This window comes from Colossoma macropomum, unplaced genomic scaffold (assembly GCF_904425465.1).
Source record: "Colossoma macropomum unplaced genomic scaffold, Colossoma_macropomum, whole genome shotgun sequence".
NCBI classification, from domain to species: domain Eukaryota; kingdom Metazoa; phylum Chordata; class Actinopteri; order Characiformes; family Serrasalmidae; genus Colossoma; species Colossoma macropomum.
In genome coordinates, this window is record NW_023494800.1 from 27,706,201 (window position 1) to 27,727,296 (window position 21,096).

Genomic DNA, 21,096 nt, shown 5'->3' on the forward strand with positions numbered 1-21,096 from the left:
TACCTACATTCACCACATGGATTTTACCAGCTAATAGACTCAGCCCTGCTCCGCCCACAGATGTACTGTTATGTAGCTTTTAGTAGAAGATTGGACAAGCTTTATAGAATGTTGACAAAAATCCCATTTACCCCAATGAGAAATTGCAATGCAAAACTCGGTTTAATAAAAATATTATCATAACCAACTGCTACAATGTTTGTTCACAGATGCTGCATTATGCTGAAACACTGAAAGAATGCATTTGTGGATGGAGCATGAATAGATCAGCTGTGATAAACACATGCCCCATTTAGGGCTGGACATGGTTCAACATTCAGTTTGACTGAGATGAGAAATAAGTATAAAATGATATCCAGTAAAGTGGTTATATGGAATGACTGCAATGGATTATAGACTAATCAAGAAGAGCTAATGTTAATGACATGCATATGAACTACAATTTAAACAGCCAACCAGCAGTCTAGATTGTGGTACAAGCAAGTTTATCGGCTCAGAGATGCTCAGTCTACTTAGGTATTGAAATTCGGTACTAAATGACAAGGAACTTTTCAATACCTGGTAGTACTGATAAAGTATTGAATACTGATTCCCAGCTCTATTCCCATTAGACAGCAACCTGTACTCAAACTAGCCATTGGCCAAGCTTTTAGAAACAGTGTGTGAGTATGATTAAGTAGAAAACACTCACTCACACATTCCACATCAAGCCTTGCCGAGTGTTCACACAAGCTTCAGACATCACTTATGACTGAACACGCGCACAAACAAGTTAAGTGCAGCCATGAGAGGAAAATCTATACATCCTCAATGGATGTGACATTGAGCTCTGCTGGGCCTAATTGCGATGAATGACTTGGTTCTGTTGGGTGTGTGTGTGTGTGTGTACGTGTGTGTGTGTGTGTGTGGGGGGGGTTAATACAAGATAACGATGTGAAAATCATTGTGTAAGTCTGCTGTAGTACCAGGGTGGCTCTCTTCTCTATCAGCAGAGCCAGAAAGCTGAATTAGTTCATTAGAGCAGGGCCATGTGAGACACTCTCCAAATAATTTGAGAAAACTGTCCAAACAGAGGGTCAGGAGTGTGTGTGAAACCCCAGCAGAAGACATAATGCACTGTATACCTGTTACACCCACAACAGCAGTTTGTAGCATATAAACACACAGAGGTTGGATTCTTTATAATATCAGGACATAGGGATCATACGTGTCTCAAATTTTTCTACATATATGCAAGTACCTCTATGTGATAACACGTCTCATATGTTTTACACATATTGTCACCGTCGCACAAAAACCTTGCAACTCCATTTTTGTTGTTTTTTATTTTTTTGCTTTGAAAAATCCATTTATTTAATTTCATGACGAATGGACCAATAGAAACGGTCCAATATTATTATTAAGTACCTATACATAACAATATGTCCCATATGTATTACATATATGTAAGTAAATATAATCAATATGTCCTATATCTATTATATACATCATATGGACAATAGTACTGGGACACCAACACATTACACCAACAGGAGATTTTACATCATCTCATTCTAAATCCACAGGCATTAGTTCCCCCCTTTGCAGCTATCCACTCTTCTGGGAAGCTTTCTACAAGATTTTGCAGTGTGTCTGTGGGATTTTTCTGCCATGCTGGAAAAGAAAAGAGCCTTTCCAAAACTGTTCCCACAAAGTTAGAAGCATACAATTGTCCAAAATGTCTTGGTATGCTGAAGCATTAATATTTCCCTTCACTGGAACTAAGGGTTCTAGGCCAACCCCTGAAAAACAACCCCACAGCATTATCCCTCCTCCACCAAACTTTACACTTGGCACAATGCAGTCAAGCAGGTAATGTTCTCTCAGACTCATCCATCAGACTTCCAGATTGATAAGCTAATTTGTCACTCCACCGAATACAGAATTTCCACTGCTTCAGAGTCCAGTGGAGGTGTGCTTTATACCAATCCACCCGCCGCTTGGCACTGTTCTTGGTGATATAAGGCTTGCATGCAGCTGCTCGGCCATGGAAACCCGTGCTGTGAAGCTCCTGGTGCAGTTTTTGTGCTGATGTTAATGCCAGAGGAGGTTTGGAACTCTGCAGTTATTGAGTCAGCAGAGCATTGATGACTTTTATGCACCTCAGCACTCAGCGACCCTGCTCTCTAACTTTACGTGGTCTGTCACTTTGTGGCTGAGTTGCTGTGGTTTCTAAACGCTTCCACTTTTCAATAAAACCACTCAGAGTCGATTGTGAAACATCTCGGAGGGAAGACATTTCATGAACCGACTTGTTGCAACGGTGGTATCTTATTACAGTACCACACGCAAACTCAGGGAGGTCTTTAGAACAACCCATTCTTTCACAAATGTTTGTAAAGGCAGACTGCATGGCTAGGTGCTTTTATACACCTGTGGCAAGGGGACTGAATAAAACACCAGAATTAAATAATTAAGAGGTGTGTCCCTATACTTTTGTCCATATAGTGCATATGCAAAAATATTTCTGTCCTGAAAAAAAGCTAAGGTTAGCCATTTATTGTTTTGTAGTACTTATTGCTCAATGTATTAACAGCAATGCACTGGACCTCAATAACAATCCTCATCCAACACACACACACACACACACACCCAACAGGAACACCCCAACGCAAGCTGCTTCAATGATGCAACTCTCCTTGCGCTGTAGCAACAATTGCTAATGACGATCCAAGCACAGAAATCATTACCACATGAGGCTCATCACAAGGCCCATAATGACATAAGAGCGAGCACTCAGCCATCTTAGTCCTTTATAAGTGACAATGAGCACTTTGATGTCAGCGCCTTGTGCTAAATCAAGACGATCTGGAAGCACTTAATATACATGAAGGCAAAAGTCCTGAAACAAGCACAGCTGTACAATATGTGAGCATGAGGTTGTGACCTAGCCCACCCAACATGGCTTCTTGCTAAGACTGCTAGCTTTTTAGCTGTCAACTAAGATCCCCGTAACAATCTTCTTAGTGATCAAAAAGAACCTAAAAGGCAATTGATTAAGTTTGTTGTCATAAAATGTATCCGTATGCATAAGATGCATAGGTGCATTTTGTAGGTTTACAATTACTGACTCGACTGTCAGCCCCCCTCTACCCTTTCCATCAAGGTCAAGGGACCATCATATGACCAGCAGCCAGGTAGAGGGGGCTGATAAACAATGCAGCAAAGTAAGGCTACAGTCAGTAACTGTTTACCTACAAAGTGGACCTCTATTGTAGATGTACCTGATTAAATGGCCAATCAGTGCAGGTTCTGGCCATTAATAAGCTGGCAGTGTATAACGGTGTGGCAGGAGTGCTACAAAAAGACCATACCTTTGGCAAGCGCTCTGGGTCTCCAGGATGCCGAGGAATGACCTTCTGTAACCGCTGGAAACCATAGTCGATGGTGGGCTCATTCAGGGCTGAAAGATGAAAATACACAATCAAGTCTAAAGTGTTTGTTCTAAAATGTTTTTTTTTGGCCGAATCACACTGCGACAAATCAAGTTACGACAGGAGAAAGTGACACTGAAATGTACAATTGTTCTAATGGAAATCATTGTATATTCCTAAGATTGCCCATATTTATCGAACGCTAAGTGCAAAAGGCACATATAGTATGGTAATCTTGATATTTTAAGGATTTTGAGGATTTTAAGGGACGTTCCATGTTGCATTTTGTGCAGCAATTACTATGCGCTAAGTCTTTATCTTGTCAGAAACAGGAAAAATCCCATCAGTCAGAAGGTTAAGGTCGGGAGGAAGATTTATAAGCTACCTGACAAAAGTTGCTTCAATAATAGAGAGCAAATGGAAGTGGAAAAAAATAATGGATGCAGACTCATTTGCAGCAGTGCTTTGTTTTTAAAAGCCTACTCTTTAAAAGCTTCTATAAGAACCATTTAAGGCCAATCTATGTTTTAGCGTGAAGACTGTTCTACTTTTGGACAAGATCTTTGAAATTTGAAACAGAGTGACAGTGCTATAGGACTAGACATAAGTTTATTAACAGAAGATACACTTGTAGCAATATTTTAAAACTTTGCTATTGTAAAACTAAAATGTGGTCAGCCAAATGTAGCGGTTCCCGTGTGGGGCTTCACTAGCAAGGGCAGATGGGATGGAAAGGACATCCAGCTGGCCGTTCCTTTGGCTTTAGCAAAAATGTAATACTCAAGTCAGTTAAAGGGCCGTCCAGACCGAAACCTAACATTTAATATGTTATTTGTTGTGTATGCATTATAGAAACACATTAGACATCCAACCACTGCCTGTCCCCTGCGGTGACAAAGAAATCCTGAGTGCTAGTAAACTCACATACAGATGTGCTTTTTGGCTTCCTAGTAGTAATGATATCTGGCCTTTTTTGAAATTTTGAAGATTTTAAACTGCAGCGATATTCCACACTTTCCCACACCAGTTCTAGTGCGTATTCTCACCACACTACACTACACAGGGCAAGTCTATATAAACGAATCTATAAAGGAACCTATAAAGAAATTATGTTATGATCAGGTCCATCACTAATCCAGAAACTGTGATTGTGCTTATTCAATTGAGCCTCAGCACTGCGCTTACTTGTGCATTGTCCCTCCACCTGCTCACAATATAAAAACCGTCTGAAGCCATAAAATGAAATCTTGATAAAAAAACAACATGGTATTTAGTGAAGCATACAGGGGGCCTCAACTAAGCCTCTCCTCCACAGCTTTTGCCAAGCATGGAGCATGAAGATGGAGAGAAAAGAGGAAGAGAAAATGAGAAAGTGGTTTGGATGGTGTGTGTGTGAGTGAGTGTTATGGGTTGATGGGTCACAGAGGGAGAGTGGAGTTGGGTGCTTTCCTGTCAGTTGGAGCAGATGGTCACAGCTCAGTGAATTCTTATGAAGTACTAATGAAGTTAGTATGTGGTCTGCTACAAAGGGAAGGAAACTTGAGTAGGTGTCATTCAGGCAAGATATGATTTACATCAGCCTGAAAGTCCACTTTTTTGCACTTTGCATCTGTGGATCAACTACCTTATAATAATTCATCACATTTAAAATGGCAGCACTTTGATATCTTGGGTGAGGGGCTGTTTGTGTGTGTATGTGCATGTGTTTGTGTGTGTGTTAATATGCTGAATATGGAGATTGATGGGCTAGCTCTCTGTGAAACAGTCACATGGCTCATAGATGTCAGAACTAGTTTGCTCTACTCTTATTGCCATTGATTTCTACATTGCACCCAATTGTCTCACTCAGCCTGGGGAAAACATTCACTTACTAAGGTCAGAGAGAGAGAGAAAGAGAGAGAGAAAGAAGGGGGGGATTCAGAAAGAAAGGATTCAGAGAGTCAGAATAGAGAGAGAAAGAAATAAAAAGAGAGAAGGCAGAAAGAGGGAAGAGACAGAAGAAAGAGATAAGAGAAAAGTGAGGGTAAGGAAGAGAGAAATGGGGGAGAGGAGAGAATGACAGAATGATAGAAAGGGAAAGAGAAGAGAATGAAAGAAGAGAAGAAGAGACAAAAAAACAGATCCAAACAGAGAAAAAGTGAGAGCGACAAGAGAGATGAAAGAGATGAGAGAGAGGGAGAGAGAAAGTGAGAAAGAAAGAAGAGAAAGAAAAAGATGAGCAAGAGAGAAAAAGACAGTGAGAAAGAGAAAAAGTGAGAGGAGAGATAGAGAGGAGAGAGATAGAGAGAGAAACAGCAGATTAATCCAGGTCTAAGTAAAGTAGTGGTAAAACAAGCAAGGTTTACAGAATTACATTATGGATTTCTTAGATAAGATCCAACCGTTACTCTACTTCCAACACGGACAACTCACATACAGCAAAGCTGGGCCACAAGTAAATCCACTGACATTTTAAATTACTTTAGAGGTCAAGCATGCAGCATAGTGACGATAATGCTGAGGTGTGGACTACATTTTTAAAATTGTGCATAGTTTACATGGTATAGATATAGTTTATCTTCTCTAAAGGAAGAGAATTTAAAACAGACCAGAATGGCACAAACACCATCATCTCCTTAAATAAACCCTTTGCATTAAAAACAACCCTAACAAAAATGGGGAAGTGGGACTGTTTTGGCCTAAACGTTCACTGTAGCCCTGTACAATATTTGCTACATGTGAAACAAGTGCTAACCACACCGCAAGTATTTATAACTTGGCCTAGCTCCGCTCCTTCAAACTTTTTTATTGTTTTCTTCGTACTGCCACATGGCTTCAATTTGCTCAAGGATGTTGGTTTATCATTCTCCCTGGGCAGCATTAGCGGTTAAATGCCCCAAAATAGCATTCGGGGCCAAGCTGGACTTATACCAACTGTGTAAAGTTATATGCTAACTCGGCACAGCTAAATGTGACATTACAGCAGGGATTAGCTAAGGGAGGATAACAAGCTAGCATTTACACTACTTCCTTGTCAAATTTACCACATTAGTAAGCCTATCAATGAGTTTTAGCAATATTATCAGTTCTAACAGGACTCAAAAACCATAGCATTGTGTTTGTGCGGTAGCAACTTCAAAGCTTCACCTCAGCTTTCTTCTAATTATTGATGAAATTGACAGCTGAAACTCAATTCACTCTTTATATTCATTCATACATTTCTAAGCAGGTGTTTTAGATGGGGAACTGAGTGAATTTCATGAACTGAAATTTAGCTTGTCTGAACTGAATGAAAGTCCAGTTCATCTCAGTAATTGTTTGAACTGAAACAAAATGGACCTCAACAGGGTTTGCAAGAAACCACAAGCAGAATAAGCTAGCATTGTTAGCTTCACAGTACTGAAAGAGCTCTACTGCAAAAAACAAAAAGAAAATCTTAATGGAAATTAGCTTCAGGTATAGTTTTTAGTTCTGTTTTTTTCAGTGCAATTATGGCGTTAATCACTGTGAGAGGAAATGCCAAACTGTTTTCAGCAGTAGAAACTGAAGAAGAAATTTGCTGATGGTTTGTATTCTTAAGAAGCACTTAAGGGCACGTGATAAGTTGAGAATGTCAGGCTAGATTCACAGCCGATTTAGTCATTAGCAGTTTGTTAAGGTTTCACAAAAAAGAACATGGCATTAATGGACAGTTCCAGTGGAATAAAATTACTAAAATTACCAGCACAAAACTACTGGCTGGTGTCTTGGAAAATGTCAAATTGATATGACTGGAATTACCTCAGCAATAAATTAATGAGCAAATAGGCTACCCATGTCTCTCTCTCTCTCTCTCTCTCTCTCTCTCTCTCTCTCTCTCTGACCACATTGTGAGAGATCTCTTGCAATCACACAGATCAATGCTCATTGAAATTTCATGAGGGCAGATGCAGGCCTCATCATATTTCACAATAATGACCTGGAGGGGAGGATGGTGTGAGTAGAGGAAGAAGGAATAGAGGAGGAGGGGGAAGGGGAAGAAGGCAAGACCCACCATTAAAAATGGGCAGAACAGAAAATGAGTGTATGGCAAATCAGCCAGCTCCTTCAAAACACAAGTACAGATGCACATACGTTGTCTATTAGAGCAAAAATATTCAACTATTTTCTAGGTTTATGAATGTCCTAACTTTAGTCTCTTTAAATGATCACGTCAACCGAGGGGCCCAGCCAGCTAAATTTCACCATCATAATTTAAGGTTCCTCAGATGGTTATTCTCAATGTCATCAACACCTATAAAATGTTGGCTCTATCTTTCTTTGTCCTTAACTTTGACTCTAGCCTGGCATACTGTAGAATAACATCTGACTAAGACACCTAGCGCTCTATTCCATAGTGTTTTAATGTTCGTTTTTTTAATATGTGCAGTCTAGGTATATGAAGAATGTTCTATGTTCTAACTATTGCACCTCCACTGGGCCACAACCCTAGTCACTTCCTCTTTAAGTGATCAGGCCAATTGATTAGCTCACTCGCCTAATTTTGCTACAATAAGTTAAATTCCTCCAGTTGGCCATCCTTCATAACGTCATTCAATAACTATAAAACATTTTAACTAGAACACCCCTTCCTTTATTTTCCCTGCTTGCCTTTGGCTCCAGATATCCTGCCATACAACGGCGCAGTAACGAAGGGAATGTAGTGTTCAGCACTCGCTCTTTTCTGGAGGGTGTCCACCCCCTCCCCTTCCAGGTGTGATCTCAAGGCGAGGGCTCAGGGGGATCGATTCATGCACCAGTGCGGCGCTCGATACCTCTGAATTATTGCTTCATTCTTCCCTCCTTATTATAGATGAGTTATTTTTTTCCCCAAGCCACCCCACTTTAGGATCAATAGAGAACAATCTTATTCTTATATCTTGCCTCTCCTTCTCTGTCTCTAATACAGTAAGAATGTGTTATCTTTATGATGCAAGGCTTGTCAGCAGAGATTCGGTGTGAAAGGGGGAGGTAGTGAGTCTGTTCTGCAATGTAATGTCGCTCTACGCTAAATGTGATGCTATGTAATATTTAACATTTGTCTTCAGGACATGACTCCTATTTCACTTGTTAGACAAACACTTCTACTGAATATCTACAGTGGTCATAACAGCTAATAATGTGAAGCCTAGATACATAATGTACACATGCACACAAATATGTGTATGTGTGTATATTTATTGTCGCTACCAGAATAAAACCTAACTGTAAAGGTGAAAAAATACTGTGAATGTGAACTTTGAATGTAAGTTACTGTAAAAACATTTTATTCCAGGTTATTTTGGACCAATACTATTGGTGCACTCATCATGAAATTTTCACAAAGCGAAAAGGCTAACTGGCATTTTCAAAATGACTAAACCTTAATGACTCAGTATGATATTAAATATTTCAGCATCTCCACCTAGCCTTTCAGGTCCCATTTGTTGCATTCAGTTTTTCAAAGAAATGTGAAGGGATATTTTTCCAAACCTCCAAATTTCTTAGAACTTTGGCTGCATTTTATACTTCTCTCCAAGTAATGCCAATTTAGACTCATCAGCCCATTAAATCTTCTCAGATCTCCAGTTTTATCATTCTAGTGCAGTTTACTTATTTCAATAAGATTATTTTCTTACTAAAAGTGACTTTGCTGCATGAAATGAAAAAAAAAACAAAGAAAATGGAGTTTTTAATAAAGTTTTTTAATGAGGTTTTAATAAAACGATAATATTATGCGTGTACAAATGTGTGTGCTTTCACTGAGCTTTCATCAACCAATCAACCAATAATCCTTTGCAAACCCAGACATATTTTCCACAGAACAGCTCACCATGAGTGCTGTTCTCTTTAAAGCATGGGCATTGACAGTAGGAGTGGTAAGAAGGAGAGCTGAAGAGGCTCATTCATGACATTACCAACAGTTTTTACATTATATAGTCATATATCTTCATCATGTTATGCATAAATCAGATTCGTTAGATTTCTAACCCTAATCCTACCTGAAGTTGCAGCACAAGCAAGGTTTGTCTTTGTAGGTATTGGTTTATTGATTGCTTCTTCACACTTCCTCTTTACAAACACCCAGCACTGACATTTAGCTTCACGAGTGACAGGGCACCTCCACTGTCAATTATAGGAGATGTATTAGGTACAGTGTACCCTTTACAACCAAGACAAAACCAGAGAGAGAAAAACAGGGAAAGAAAAAACAAAGAAAAGAAAGAAAGAAAGAAAGAAAGAAAGAAAGAAAGAAAGAAAAAGCATCAGAGCACTGGGAGTGGTTTGTAAGAATTATACTGTATGCAATAAACTGGTATAATATATTTAAAGAGCTGTCTGAAATCAACTGCCTTACTTGTACTACATGTAATAGTAACCCTCACACTCTTCCATTTCATCTCCCATAATTCTCCTCTCTTCTTCTTTCTTCTGCTTGACTGATTTTGCAGGGTACAGAACCTGACGTAGCACTGGCAGTTTCCAGGTAGCCATTGATTAGCGCCTACCTGGGACCTGGCAGGAGGTGTCCGTGGCTCTGCCTGTATTGATTTAATTAGGCCCGTGGAGCTGCTAGTGTGCTACGCTAATAGCTGCAGCTAGCGCAGTTCGCCAACAGTGGCTGATTAGCCTTGCCAGCTGTCCACTGGGTGCTAGGCATGCCAAGGCCAGCTGCCACTTTTGCTAGTCACCAAGCATAAGTCTTACTGAGAAAAGAACTGAGATGATGCAGGGCATTGGAGTTTCTGCTCATTTAAGAGGCCTAGGCCAATATAATTTGAGGCGATAGAGTATTTAAAAAGGGATAGGTTAGAACAAGGTACTCACAGGACCAGCCTTAGGATGGATTCTGCCCTGAGCTACACTTTCAAAAATGCCACAAATGGTTCTGTGAGTGATGCCGAAAGAGGTTTTTCTGTGGCATTGTGCAAAGCACCTTTTGTGGCCCTTCTTTGTAATGATTTTAAGAGTGCACAGTCATATGAAAAAGTTTGGGCACCTCTGGTCAAATGACGTTTTGCTGATTTTCTAAGTGAAAATAAGTTAATACATCCTCTACAGAAAACATACACTAAACTAATTTCATAAACTAATACTTATATTTGCCGAATTTACTATATTGGAAAACAATAAAACATAAAATGTGGCCTGTGCAAAAGTTGTCACATTTTATATGTTATATATATTTTTTTTCCAATATGTTAAACTCAGCAAATACATAGAAGTTGTGCAGCAAAATTTGAAGAAAAACTGCCATACTTAAGTTTATTCCCTGTAGAGGATGTGTTAACTTATTTTCACTTAATTAACAACCACTTAGGAACCTCTATTTTAAAAGAGTAAACTGAAGGGAGGCAAAAAAAGTGAGGGAACAAAACACCCAAATGAAGCTTCCATTTAAGACAATGCCTACTATTCTATGATCTTGAAAATCACATGACTTAGGTCTTTACATAAAAACAACACAGTCTTAAGTCAAATCAAAAAGCCAAACCAAAGAGCGAAAATCAAAATGGTATTTGGTTCTAAATGACTTTCAAGTGTGCTGGCATGCTCGTGTGGCTGTGAGGGGCAAACCCCAATGACTTAACACCCGCAGACAAACACAAACTTTCACAAAGAAAACATTATGAAGTTAGCTAATGAGCTTTTAGGCCTTGACCTTTGAACTTGTGGATGTGGGCATTCGTGGGGGGCTGGTGTTGTGATGAGTGTGATCTTGATTAGGCTGCCTCTTGCACAGTGAGTAAACATCTCTATACAATAATTTTTATATACGAAGGGTAGGTCAATCCCACATTTTTCTTGTATTTTATTCCCCTTGAGGTCCATTTTTGTGATTTTACTTACAACCCTGATTACTTACTTACTTACTAACCCTGTTTCCAAAAAGTTGGGATGCTGTGCAAAATGTGAATAAAAACAGTATGTAATGATCATCAATCATGTAAACCCTATATTTAATTAAAAATAGTATATCAAACATATCAAATGTTTAAACTGAGAACATTTTTTTTTTAAATATATGCCTATTTTAAATCTGATGCCAGCAACACATTACAAAAAAGTTGGGACAGGGGTATGTTTACTACTGTAAATCACCTCTTCTTTTAACAACACACGTTTGGGAACTGAGGAGGCAAACTGCAGTAGTTTTAAAAGTGAAATGTTTTCCTGTTCCTGCTTGATACAGGATTTCAACTGCTCAACAGTTCGTGGTGTACTTTGTCGTATTTTTTTAATTTCATAATGTGCCAAATGTTTTTAAAGTGTGACAGGTCTGGACTGCAGGCAGGCAAGTTTAGCACTCAGACTCTTTTATTACAGAGCAATGCTGTTGTAACACATGCAGAATGTGGTTTGGAAATGTCTTACTGAAACAAGCAAGGCATTCCCTGAAAAAGACGTTGTGTGGACAGCAACGCATGCTGCTCCAAAACCTGTATACATTCTTTGGCATTGTGCAAGTCACTCATGCCATGTGTACTAATGCACCTCTATACCATCATGAATGCTGCCTTCGTGTGCTGATAACAAGCCGGGTGGTCTTTAGCCCAGAGCATGCGGCATCCATGATTTCCAAAAAAAAAACTTCAACAAAACTTTGGTTTCTTCTTTGCATAATAAAGTTTATCTTGCATTTGTGGATGCAGCTACAAACTGTGTTCACAACTTTTTTGTGGTTTTCGAAAGTGAGCCCATGTAGCGATTTCTACTGCAGAATCATTTCTGTTTTTAATGTAGTGTTGTCTGAGGGCCCAAAGATCACAGCTAGCCAATACTGGTTTTTGGCCTTGTCCCTTGCATACAGAGATTTTTCTGGATTCTCTGAATCTTTTAATGATATTATGTACCGCAGATGATGAAATCCCTAAGTTCTTTGCTATTTTATGTTGAGAAACAGTATTCTTGACTTGTTTCACTACTTGCTCACACAGTCTTTCACAGAGTGGTGAACCCCTCCCCATCTCTACTTCTGAAAGACTCAGCCTCTCGTGGATGCTCTTTTTATACCCTATCATGTCACTGATCTGCTTCCAGCTTACCACCAGGTGTTTTTTTTAGCATTACAAAACTTATCAGTCTTTTGTTGCCCTGTCCCAACATTTTTGAAATGTGTTGCTGGCATTAAATTCAAAATGGGCATTTTTTTCAAAAAACAATAACATTTCACAGCTTTAACATTTGATATGTGGTCTTTGTACTATTTTGAATTAAATATAGGGTGTAAATTATTTTCTCATCATTGCACTTTGTTTTCATTTACATTTTGTCTCAACTTTTTTGGAAACAGAGATGTAGCAAAAATGGTCATAATTATTTTTTTCATATTCATTTTCCATTCTGTCCTTATCCCTTACAATTAAACAGGCTCTTTATGTGCCTTTAAGAATTATTTATGTAGCAAGCTCTGTTTTGATTGGATGCCATGTATTGTGCCTCATCCAAAAAGCACTCCTTAGAACTTCAATATAGGCTGAATAATGGAGCTTAGTTTCTATACATAGAAGGTATGGACTGGGTAATGAATCATACGTTTTGAATGTTTAATAATGTGTACATATTACTTCAAACTCCTTTATTTAAAAAATAAAGTGAGGGAGATTCAGTTTTCCATGATATGGGCCCTTTAATGGAAGCATCTGAGAATAGTGCAGAATTAAGAGACAGAGAAAAAAGGAAAGGCGCAGTTGTACTCATTAGAAAAGCTGCACAAATTGTTCTGGGACGAGTTCCACTTTTTTTTAAATGGTTCCCAATGAACTGCAGTAGGAGTGTGCAGGACATGCTCTCACATTTGGGCTGAGGCTCGTGGACATTCGTGATTGTGTTTTTGCATCCATGTGTGTTTGTGTGCAATCTGGAAAGCTTCACAGTTTGTTTTTTCCTTTTTTAATGGCTTCAAGATGCAGGCCAATAAAGCACTCACTGTTTTTCTAGCTGAATTGTAACAGTTTTTACAAGCAGCGGTCGTCACTATCTCTCTATCTACACTAATTAAGGAAACAATAGCCTCCTGTTGAACTCAGAGTTTGTGTCTGAGTGTGTGTGCTCCTTGTTTGTCATTTCTACAAATAACACAGTCACAAGACATAATATAAACACAGAGAATGTAAATTATTATAGATGACCTAAATCGGAACCCAAAACGACTAATAATATAAACACATACAATCCTACTCCCCCCCCATTTCCTTCATTTGAATTAATCTGTGCCTGATCTGAGGTCAGTCTGGGTACGACTGAGTATTTCTGGATTGGGTCTTATGCAGATTGGCCATCAGGGCATAAATACTGATATAAGATCACCTCCTCTTATCCATGAGTCTACAATTGTATGCAAAAGTTTGAGCAACCCACTAAAAATACATTGATTTTTATGAGTGAAAATAAGTACACATCCTCTACAGAGAACACACTTTAATGCACAATTACTGCTTCTTTTCTGAATTTAACATACTGGGGAAAAATATAAAACATCAAATGTGGCCTGTGCAAAAGTTATAGCACATTTTATATTTTCTATAGATTTTCTATATAAGTGCAAATACATTGTCCACTAAAAATAGCAGATTTAACATTTAAAGGATGTTATGTGGAACAACCAAACCAATAAAACATTTAATTTGACCAAAAGTGTTGACTCTATGTATGACATATATGAAGAAACTGATTCTGATTCTGTAAACTGACAAATGACAACTTTGGTCTTCGATCTAAATAAACCAAGATTTTCTCTCAAAACAGGAAGCCGAGTCTTGGTACAGCAAAGTGGTGCGTATTAAAGTCTTACAGGAAGCGGATGAGTTTCCAGCAGTAACTTGCATGTTTATACTTATATAATGTTAAAAATTCACCTAAAATGTAGCTTTCAGTGTCCTAGAATGTGCACCTCCCTTTAGAAAAGCTCCTAAATTGCTTAGTTCTCAATTATTTAGGGTCTTATGACAAAACCTAATATTCGGCTGTACTTTGACTTGTGTTGTGGTTAGCTTACCTGTGTAGATAAACCTGCCAGGCGTGCCTTTGCAGAACTGTTTGGATTTGTATGACAACGTGACCTCCACAACCCCTGGGATGTGTCGAGGAGGGGTCTGAACCCGAATGGCATGAGGCGTGATGAGCTAGAGGGACAAAAAAAGAGAAAGAGAAGTTAGAAAGATATGTACTTATCTGTTTACAGCCAGTAGTAAGTCTGTTTTGCACAATGTTCTTGTTTCATTTCTGTTCCTTACAAGGGAATTCCGTAGATTTTTCAAAACCTCTGCATAATTCAACTGTTGAGATGCAAACAAATGTCATTCAGTGTGGTTTGCAGTGAAATGGTTCATTGTGGAGAAACTTACTGTCTCAGATTTCTTTACAGTGGAAGTGACAGGAACCAGAGATTACATAGTCAACAACTTACACAAATCTTCAAGGTTTTATTTGTAATGTTTATGATATTAAAATAGTGGTAAATCATAGAAAATATGTTTTCTTTGTGCCAAACAACCTCCTGCATGTGCTTCTCTATAAAAGGTGGATGTGAAGAAGTATTTCTGGGTTTTGTTCCATTATTTTAGGGTTTTACATTGTTGGGAGTGGACTTTGCACATACAAGAAACATCAATGCTATATCATGATTAATACCACCTTTACTACACACGTTAACAAAGTGCATTAAAGACCAGCTCTTTACATCCAAAATTGTCATATATGGATAAACAGCATTCTGTAACTAAACTCTTAATATATATTTTAGAGCAAAACCTTTTAGTGAAACTAACATAAAACTATTTATCAGGGAGCAAATCTGTAAGCATTTCATATAATAACTTTCTCTGAGGGAGCTCTTAGAGGCACTGAACGCTTCAGATGTCTGATTCCTGTCACAACCGCGGTGAACAATTCTGACTCACTGCATTTCTCAAGATTGGAGCAATTCACATCTAGCCCCTCTAACTGACTGTTGAGATCTAAGCGATTTAATTATGCAGAAATATTTTTTGAAAATGGTGGAATTCCCCCTTAAGTCATTAGCTCTCTCTCATTTCAACATTTTATTGTCTCATCACAATATTGTCTTGAAACCAGAGAGCTCTTTTTAAGACAATTTAGAACAGTGCGCCATATTGACATTAAGTAGTTCCAATTCCAATAGTGGCTACTTTAGATCACACAGGCAAGGAATGCTATTGCTGGCCATGTGCCAAAGCTACCAGTAAACCTGAACAACAGTAGAAAAAAATATGACTGAACTGTGTGTGGTGTGTACTATGTGTTTGTATGTCTGGTTGATCAGTATCAGAGGTTTGATGGTGGGTGGTGTTGGTGCATTGGGGTCTGTATGCCTCCAGAGAGACTTTTAGACTAATTAGAAACATATTGCAGATTTAAACCTCAGATGATAGACACTACACTGTAGCATTCTTTTAGTCAAGCTGTCAAGCACTGATTCCTTAATCATGACCCTCACTGATCGCTAAGGCCTTTGCAGTTACCGGATGCCAACCCAGCTGAACATCTATTAGGGATTTTAAACTAATGTATTAGCGCTTTCGATCATCAAATGGCAACAAAGGGAATATCTTCTGGAAGAATGGTCTCCACCGCTCCAGTACAGTTCCAGAGACTAGAATCTACAAAATTTTATCCACCACAGTCAAAATGTTTTCTTGATTTTCAGAGTGAAAATAAGTTAATACATTCTTACAGCTTCCTACTGTTTTTTTTTAGTATAGAAACTTGCACAGGACTACCTCACACAACTATATTACTCATTGTTGCAAAAAAGCTTGTAATGTTCAAATTACATGTTCTGCTGATTTTCTGAGTGAAAATAAGTTAACACACACCTTGCACATTTTAATGCACGATTACTGTTTATCTGCTGAATTGAACATACTAGGAAAAAAACTAAACATAAAAAGTGGCCTATGCAAAAGTTACTGCACATTTTCTATTTTATGTTTTATTATTTTGCAATATGTTTAACTCAGTTAATAAACATTGTGCAATAAAATTTGCAGAAAAAATGGCATATGCAAGTTTGTTTCCTGTAGAGCGAAGGAGTATTTAAACTTTTGCACACGACTGTATGTAGTATGGTCATTGCTCTCTCTCTCTCTTTCTCTCTCTCTCTCTCTCTCTCTCTCTCTCTCTCACAATTATTGCTCAGTCACATTTTCCAGTCCCTAAACTTGACCTTCAGCTGGAAGTCTCAGTATGTGACCTTTGAAATAAACCTTAACATAAATACAGCTTAAACAGACTAGCATGTCACTAAGCTACACGTACACATACTCCCCCAGGCCTAATCAGGGCTATTGCTGACCTCCCCCAGCTGACTAATGTGTCTAACTGCCTCTATAAGCTATGACAAAACTAATAGCAAGGAATATCTATTTAAATTTGACTTACAGGGGAATTGCACCTATTTTTTTATATTTTACTACATAATTAAATTATTAAGATGTCCATAAAGTCTTTCAGAGTGGTTTGATGTGAAATGTTTAATTGTAGAAAAATATACTGACTTTTTTTTAACAGAGGTGGTGATAGGAACAATGCAAATATATGCAAATTTCATCTCATTTCATTTCATCATCAGTGACACTACACATGTCGTCTGAGTTTCTGAGTGTAATGTTTATGAATAGTCGTAAATCTGAAAAAACAAAAAAACACTAAACAAAAACAAAGAAAAAGTTTTCTTTGGACAGTATTCTGCCTTAAATTACCCTGCATGAACCTCTCTGACATAAATGTATTGAACAAAAAAAAAAGTTTTAGGTCAAAATCTTTTCTAAATCTTTTCAAAACATGTAATAACTTTCTGTGAGGGAGCTTTTAGAGGCTGTTTTGAACTTTAAACACTGTGAACAATTCTGACCCTGCAAATTTCTCTAAAACAGAGTACTTCATAATCAAACCTGAATGACTGTTTACATCTTATCCATTTAATTATACATAAAATGTGAAAAATGAGTGGAATTCCCCTTTAAGACTGATATTGGGTAAGCAAAGCAAAAATATGACAAGCACATGCAGAGCTGTCTCGCTGTCATTAGCCTGTATCTGTGGTAACCAGATCCATAGCTGATGGGTAGAGTGGCTAAGACGGAGCAGGAGGCTTTGTGTGGGCCCCCTCGTTTCGGGACTAAGGGGTTAGGGGAGAGAGGTCAAAAGGTTATAACGTCCACAGGAACAGCTAGAGGGGGAGGGAGGCAAGTCATTGCATTAAATGTATCCCAGATGTATGCTGTCATAACTAGTGCACACACACGCACACACTTGGTTTGCAGACACCCTGTGTTGTCAAGAATGTGCTCATTTCTCCAGTATTTAACTGCCTCTTATCCTGAGAATATCAAAAGGACTTACTGAATAAATAGGGACAAATTTGTGTCTGTGGCGATGGCTATGAAAAGAGCATCACTTTGTGAGGAACTCCTTCTAACTCCTCCTTTGTAGCAAAAACTACAAAGCAGTTATATATAAGACATTAGTATGTGCGTATATGTGAACGCACATTTGCTTGAAGCATAAGCTGCCACCAGCACATTAGATGCCTTTAAATGGTCTGTTAGTGAGCAGTTAGCCAGTTTTTCAAATGCAGCCCACTTGCCTACATAAAGACATGTCACGTCAAATGAAAGGCTTTTTATGGTATTACACTATCTAACGGCTCAAGCACGATGAATTTATCACCTGCATAATATTAGCATCACGTGTAATGTATTTTACTGGAGGCAAAATGGCCTAGGCTGACAGAGAAGCGAAGCAGATGAAGGAAATGCAGTTTTAAAATAATCTTTAATGATGTGAGATGGCTTTTATTTAATAGACCATTTGGCTAGATGGCACTACTTACTCTGCTAACGCATACATTGCTTAGAACTGAGTATCTGTCTTTTTGCCACATTAGGAATGTAAATGAAGTGGAATTCTACTTATTTGGGTGAATTACTAAAATGACAGAAATGAAATCCATCATAAGATATTGAACTCTATCATTTAATACTGATTTTGAAAAGAGCAGTGTAATAGTTTAACTCACTATACACATTTTATTAGAAACTGACCAATGATAAATGAGACAGAGGGTGACTGACAAATGTGCATGTCAACTGATGGTCTAGAGTACTGATTGGATCTATAAGAGACCTTTAGGTGTGTCTAATAAAGTGCACAGTGAATACAAGTAGAATGTAGGTGTTTCCAATGCATTGACCAGTGAGGGGAAATAGGACAAAGGTGTTTCTAATAAAGTGGCCAGTAAGTAGAAGTAGAAGGTAGGTGTTTCCAGTGAATGGATGTAGAAGGTAAATGTATCTAATAAAGTGGCCAATGAATGGAAGTCAGTGAAAGAACAAGGCAGGTGTTTCTAATAAAGTGCTGAGTGACTGAAAGTACAAGGTAGGTGTTCCTAATAAAGTGGTCAGTGAGTGGATGTAGCAGGTTGGTGTTCCTAACAAAATGGCCAGTGGCTGGATGTGGAAGGAAAGTGTTTCTAATAAAGTGGACAGCCAGTGGAAGAATAAGGTAGGTGTTTCCAATAAAATGGATGGTGAGTGTACCTGTGAAGGCAAAAGCAGTTTAACTTCTGAGGCATGCTAACACAGCTTGGGTGTATTTATGGCTTTATGTCTTAACCTAGTTCAAAACATCTCTCTTGTAGACTCTGGATTATCTGGAGTTCCACTCACCTCACTCCAGACCAGCATGGTGCCAAAGATGACCTGCAGCCCATCGAAGAAGTTGTCCCCAATGATTATCACTGTAGCGCCCCCTGTTGTCCACCCTTCGCTGGGGCTGATGGCTTTGATGCAAGGTGCTGCTGCTTTCCGGTAGTATCGGTACATGAGGAACAAGAGGGTGGGTGTGGATGAAGGGGAGACAAAACAGAGAAAGAGATATATGTGTGCTTTATTACTTACGCTTCATCTTCAAGAATGCTAGCATTCAAAAATCTCATAACCCATTAATTTGCACTTTTTTTTACACCATTTGTGAATATTTTATGAAAAAATGAACAAACAGAAATGCCCCTCCCCCCTCAAAAAAAAAAATCCAGGAATAAAATCCTGTTACACTGACATACAATAAAATTAAGAATGTTCTTCGTTCTTTCCTTCTCCCATAATGTTATCATTTTGGAGACACAAGACAGTTTCTAAATGGTTCATGTCTAAGAAGTACTTAGTTTCTGGTGTAGTACCTTTACATATGGTGGTTCTTCAAACTTTAAAAAGGTTCGCCCTTACAACAAAAACGGTCCCACTGAAAGGTTCTTTAAAAGTGGTTCTACTGTTGCTTCAAACAAATCTTTTTGGTTCTTCATTTTAAAAAGTTTATGTAGAAATATACTAAGCAATAATTCCATCTTTTGGACCGATCAATAACACTACCAAATGTAGATTATAAATTCATATCTCCAGAGAAGGTAGACGTCTGGTTCGTGGGGATCCAGTGAGGGGGTTTTAACCTTCGTTTCCCAGGGGGCCTCAGGGTTAGAGGTGAGGTTCTAATGCAGTTTATTTCATGAGGTTTTGGTGGAGGGAGGAGAGGGGCTTGAGGGAGGTCGAGTGACTTGACACCTCAGCGTTCTCCCGTTTCCAAACCAGAGCAGGAAACCAAAAACACACCAACGTCACCAAAAAAACTCACACAGCTGGATTTAACTAGGAGTCCCACACCACGTGGCCTGGAAAGAGCACTAGTGGTTTTCACAGCTCTCACAGTGCACGTCAGCCATGAAAATAAAGGATCATTTACAGTAAGATTTGCGTTCAACACCGTGTCATGGATTTTCAGTAACAACAGTGGTGACTCATTATAGATCAATGTACTTTACTAGGCCTATCTACGATTAACAATTTAATATGGATGTAGTATGTTATGATTAGAGAGGGGCTAAATGTTCATCCATCCAAGACACTGAGCTAAAACAATTCAAAGAGGTACTGGAGATGTAATATTTACTGAAGCTAAAATACACTCCAGCTTAAATGAGCCCTGCAAATGTGTTTGTTTGGCAAAACACTAAAAAGTTTACAAAAGTATGGACAAATCCAGGTTTCAGGATCATGATGACTACTCTCTTCAGTGTGTAATATAGTTTCAGAAACCGCATAAGTAAGTAAGTCTACTTGAGATTACTTAAAGGACCATATCATGAAAATTTTAATTTCCTCACTTTTTTCAAAGAGCTTGACATAATATGTAAACATTGTTAAAGTTTCAAAATGTTTCATTTACTCTCCAGACTATATAGTGCATATGTGGAAACTAAGTAGCAAAAACAAATTTACTGTTTCTGTGATGTGATAAAAACCAGCACATTTGCATATATTTGCCTATTAAGTCTAGAACACGCTCACCCAAACAACACTTGCTGAAATTCAAAGGCCTATTTCAGCCTGGAACGCTTTCTGAATGAGTCACAATAAAGGGAAGCCAATCAGAACAGAGTTATTTATATGTTTTAGTCGTACAGGCCCAGTAACAAAAACAGCCTGTTAAATTCTAAGGGATAAAGAGAGACTGGAAAATTAAATATGGCTGATTTTGGTACATAAACCACACAATCAGAAATGGACCTGGGGAAATATTAAAGACAAAAAAACGTAGGACACTGGCCCTGTAACAACTCCAAGATAACTTTACATGCAGTTTGCACAATGTGAATTTAGTGAGGTACAAACTTCTTTTCCTTGCTAGC

At 38.4% G+C, this 21,096-nt stretch overlaps 1 protein-coding gene across 4 annotated transcripts in view; it reads right to left on the bottom strand.

Moving 5' to 3' along the window:
• ebf1b (EBF transcription factor 1b) overlaps positions 1-21,096 on the bottom strand; it is a 153,627-nt gene that overhangs the window by 19,679 nt on the left and 112,852 nt on the right. For 2 of the 4 annotated variants that reach the window (XM_036588170.1, XM_036588167.1), the window contains exons 9-11: positions 19,082-19,215; positions 14,389-14,515; positions 3,354-3,442 (exon numbers count right to left, since the gene is read on the bottom strand). In XM_036588170.1, the coding sequence (XP_036444063.1) occupies positions 3,354-3,442; positions 14,389-14,515; positions 19,082-19,215 (350 nt within the window). The remainder of the gene's footprint in view (positions 1-3,353; positions 3,443-14,388; positions 14,516-19,081; positions 19,216-21,096) is intronic. The other 2 variants (XM_036588171.1, XM_036588169.1) reach the window with 1 other exon arrangement.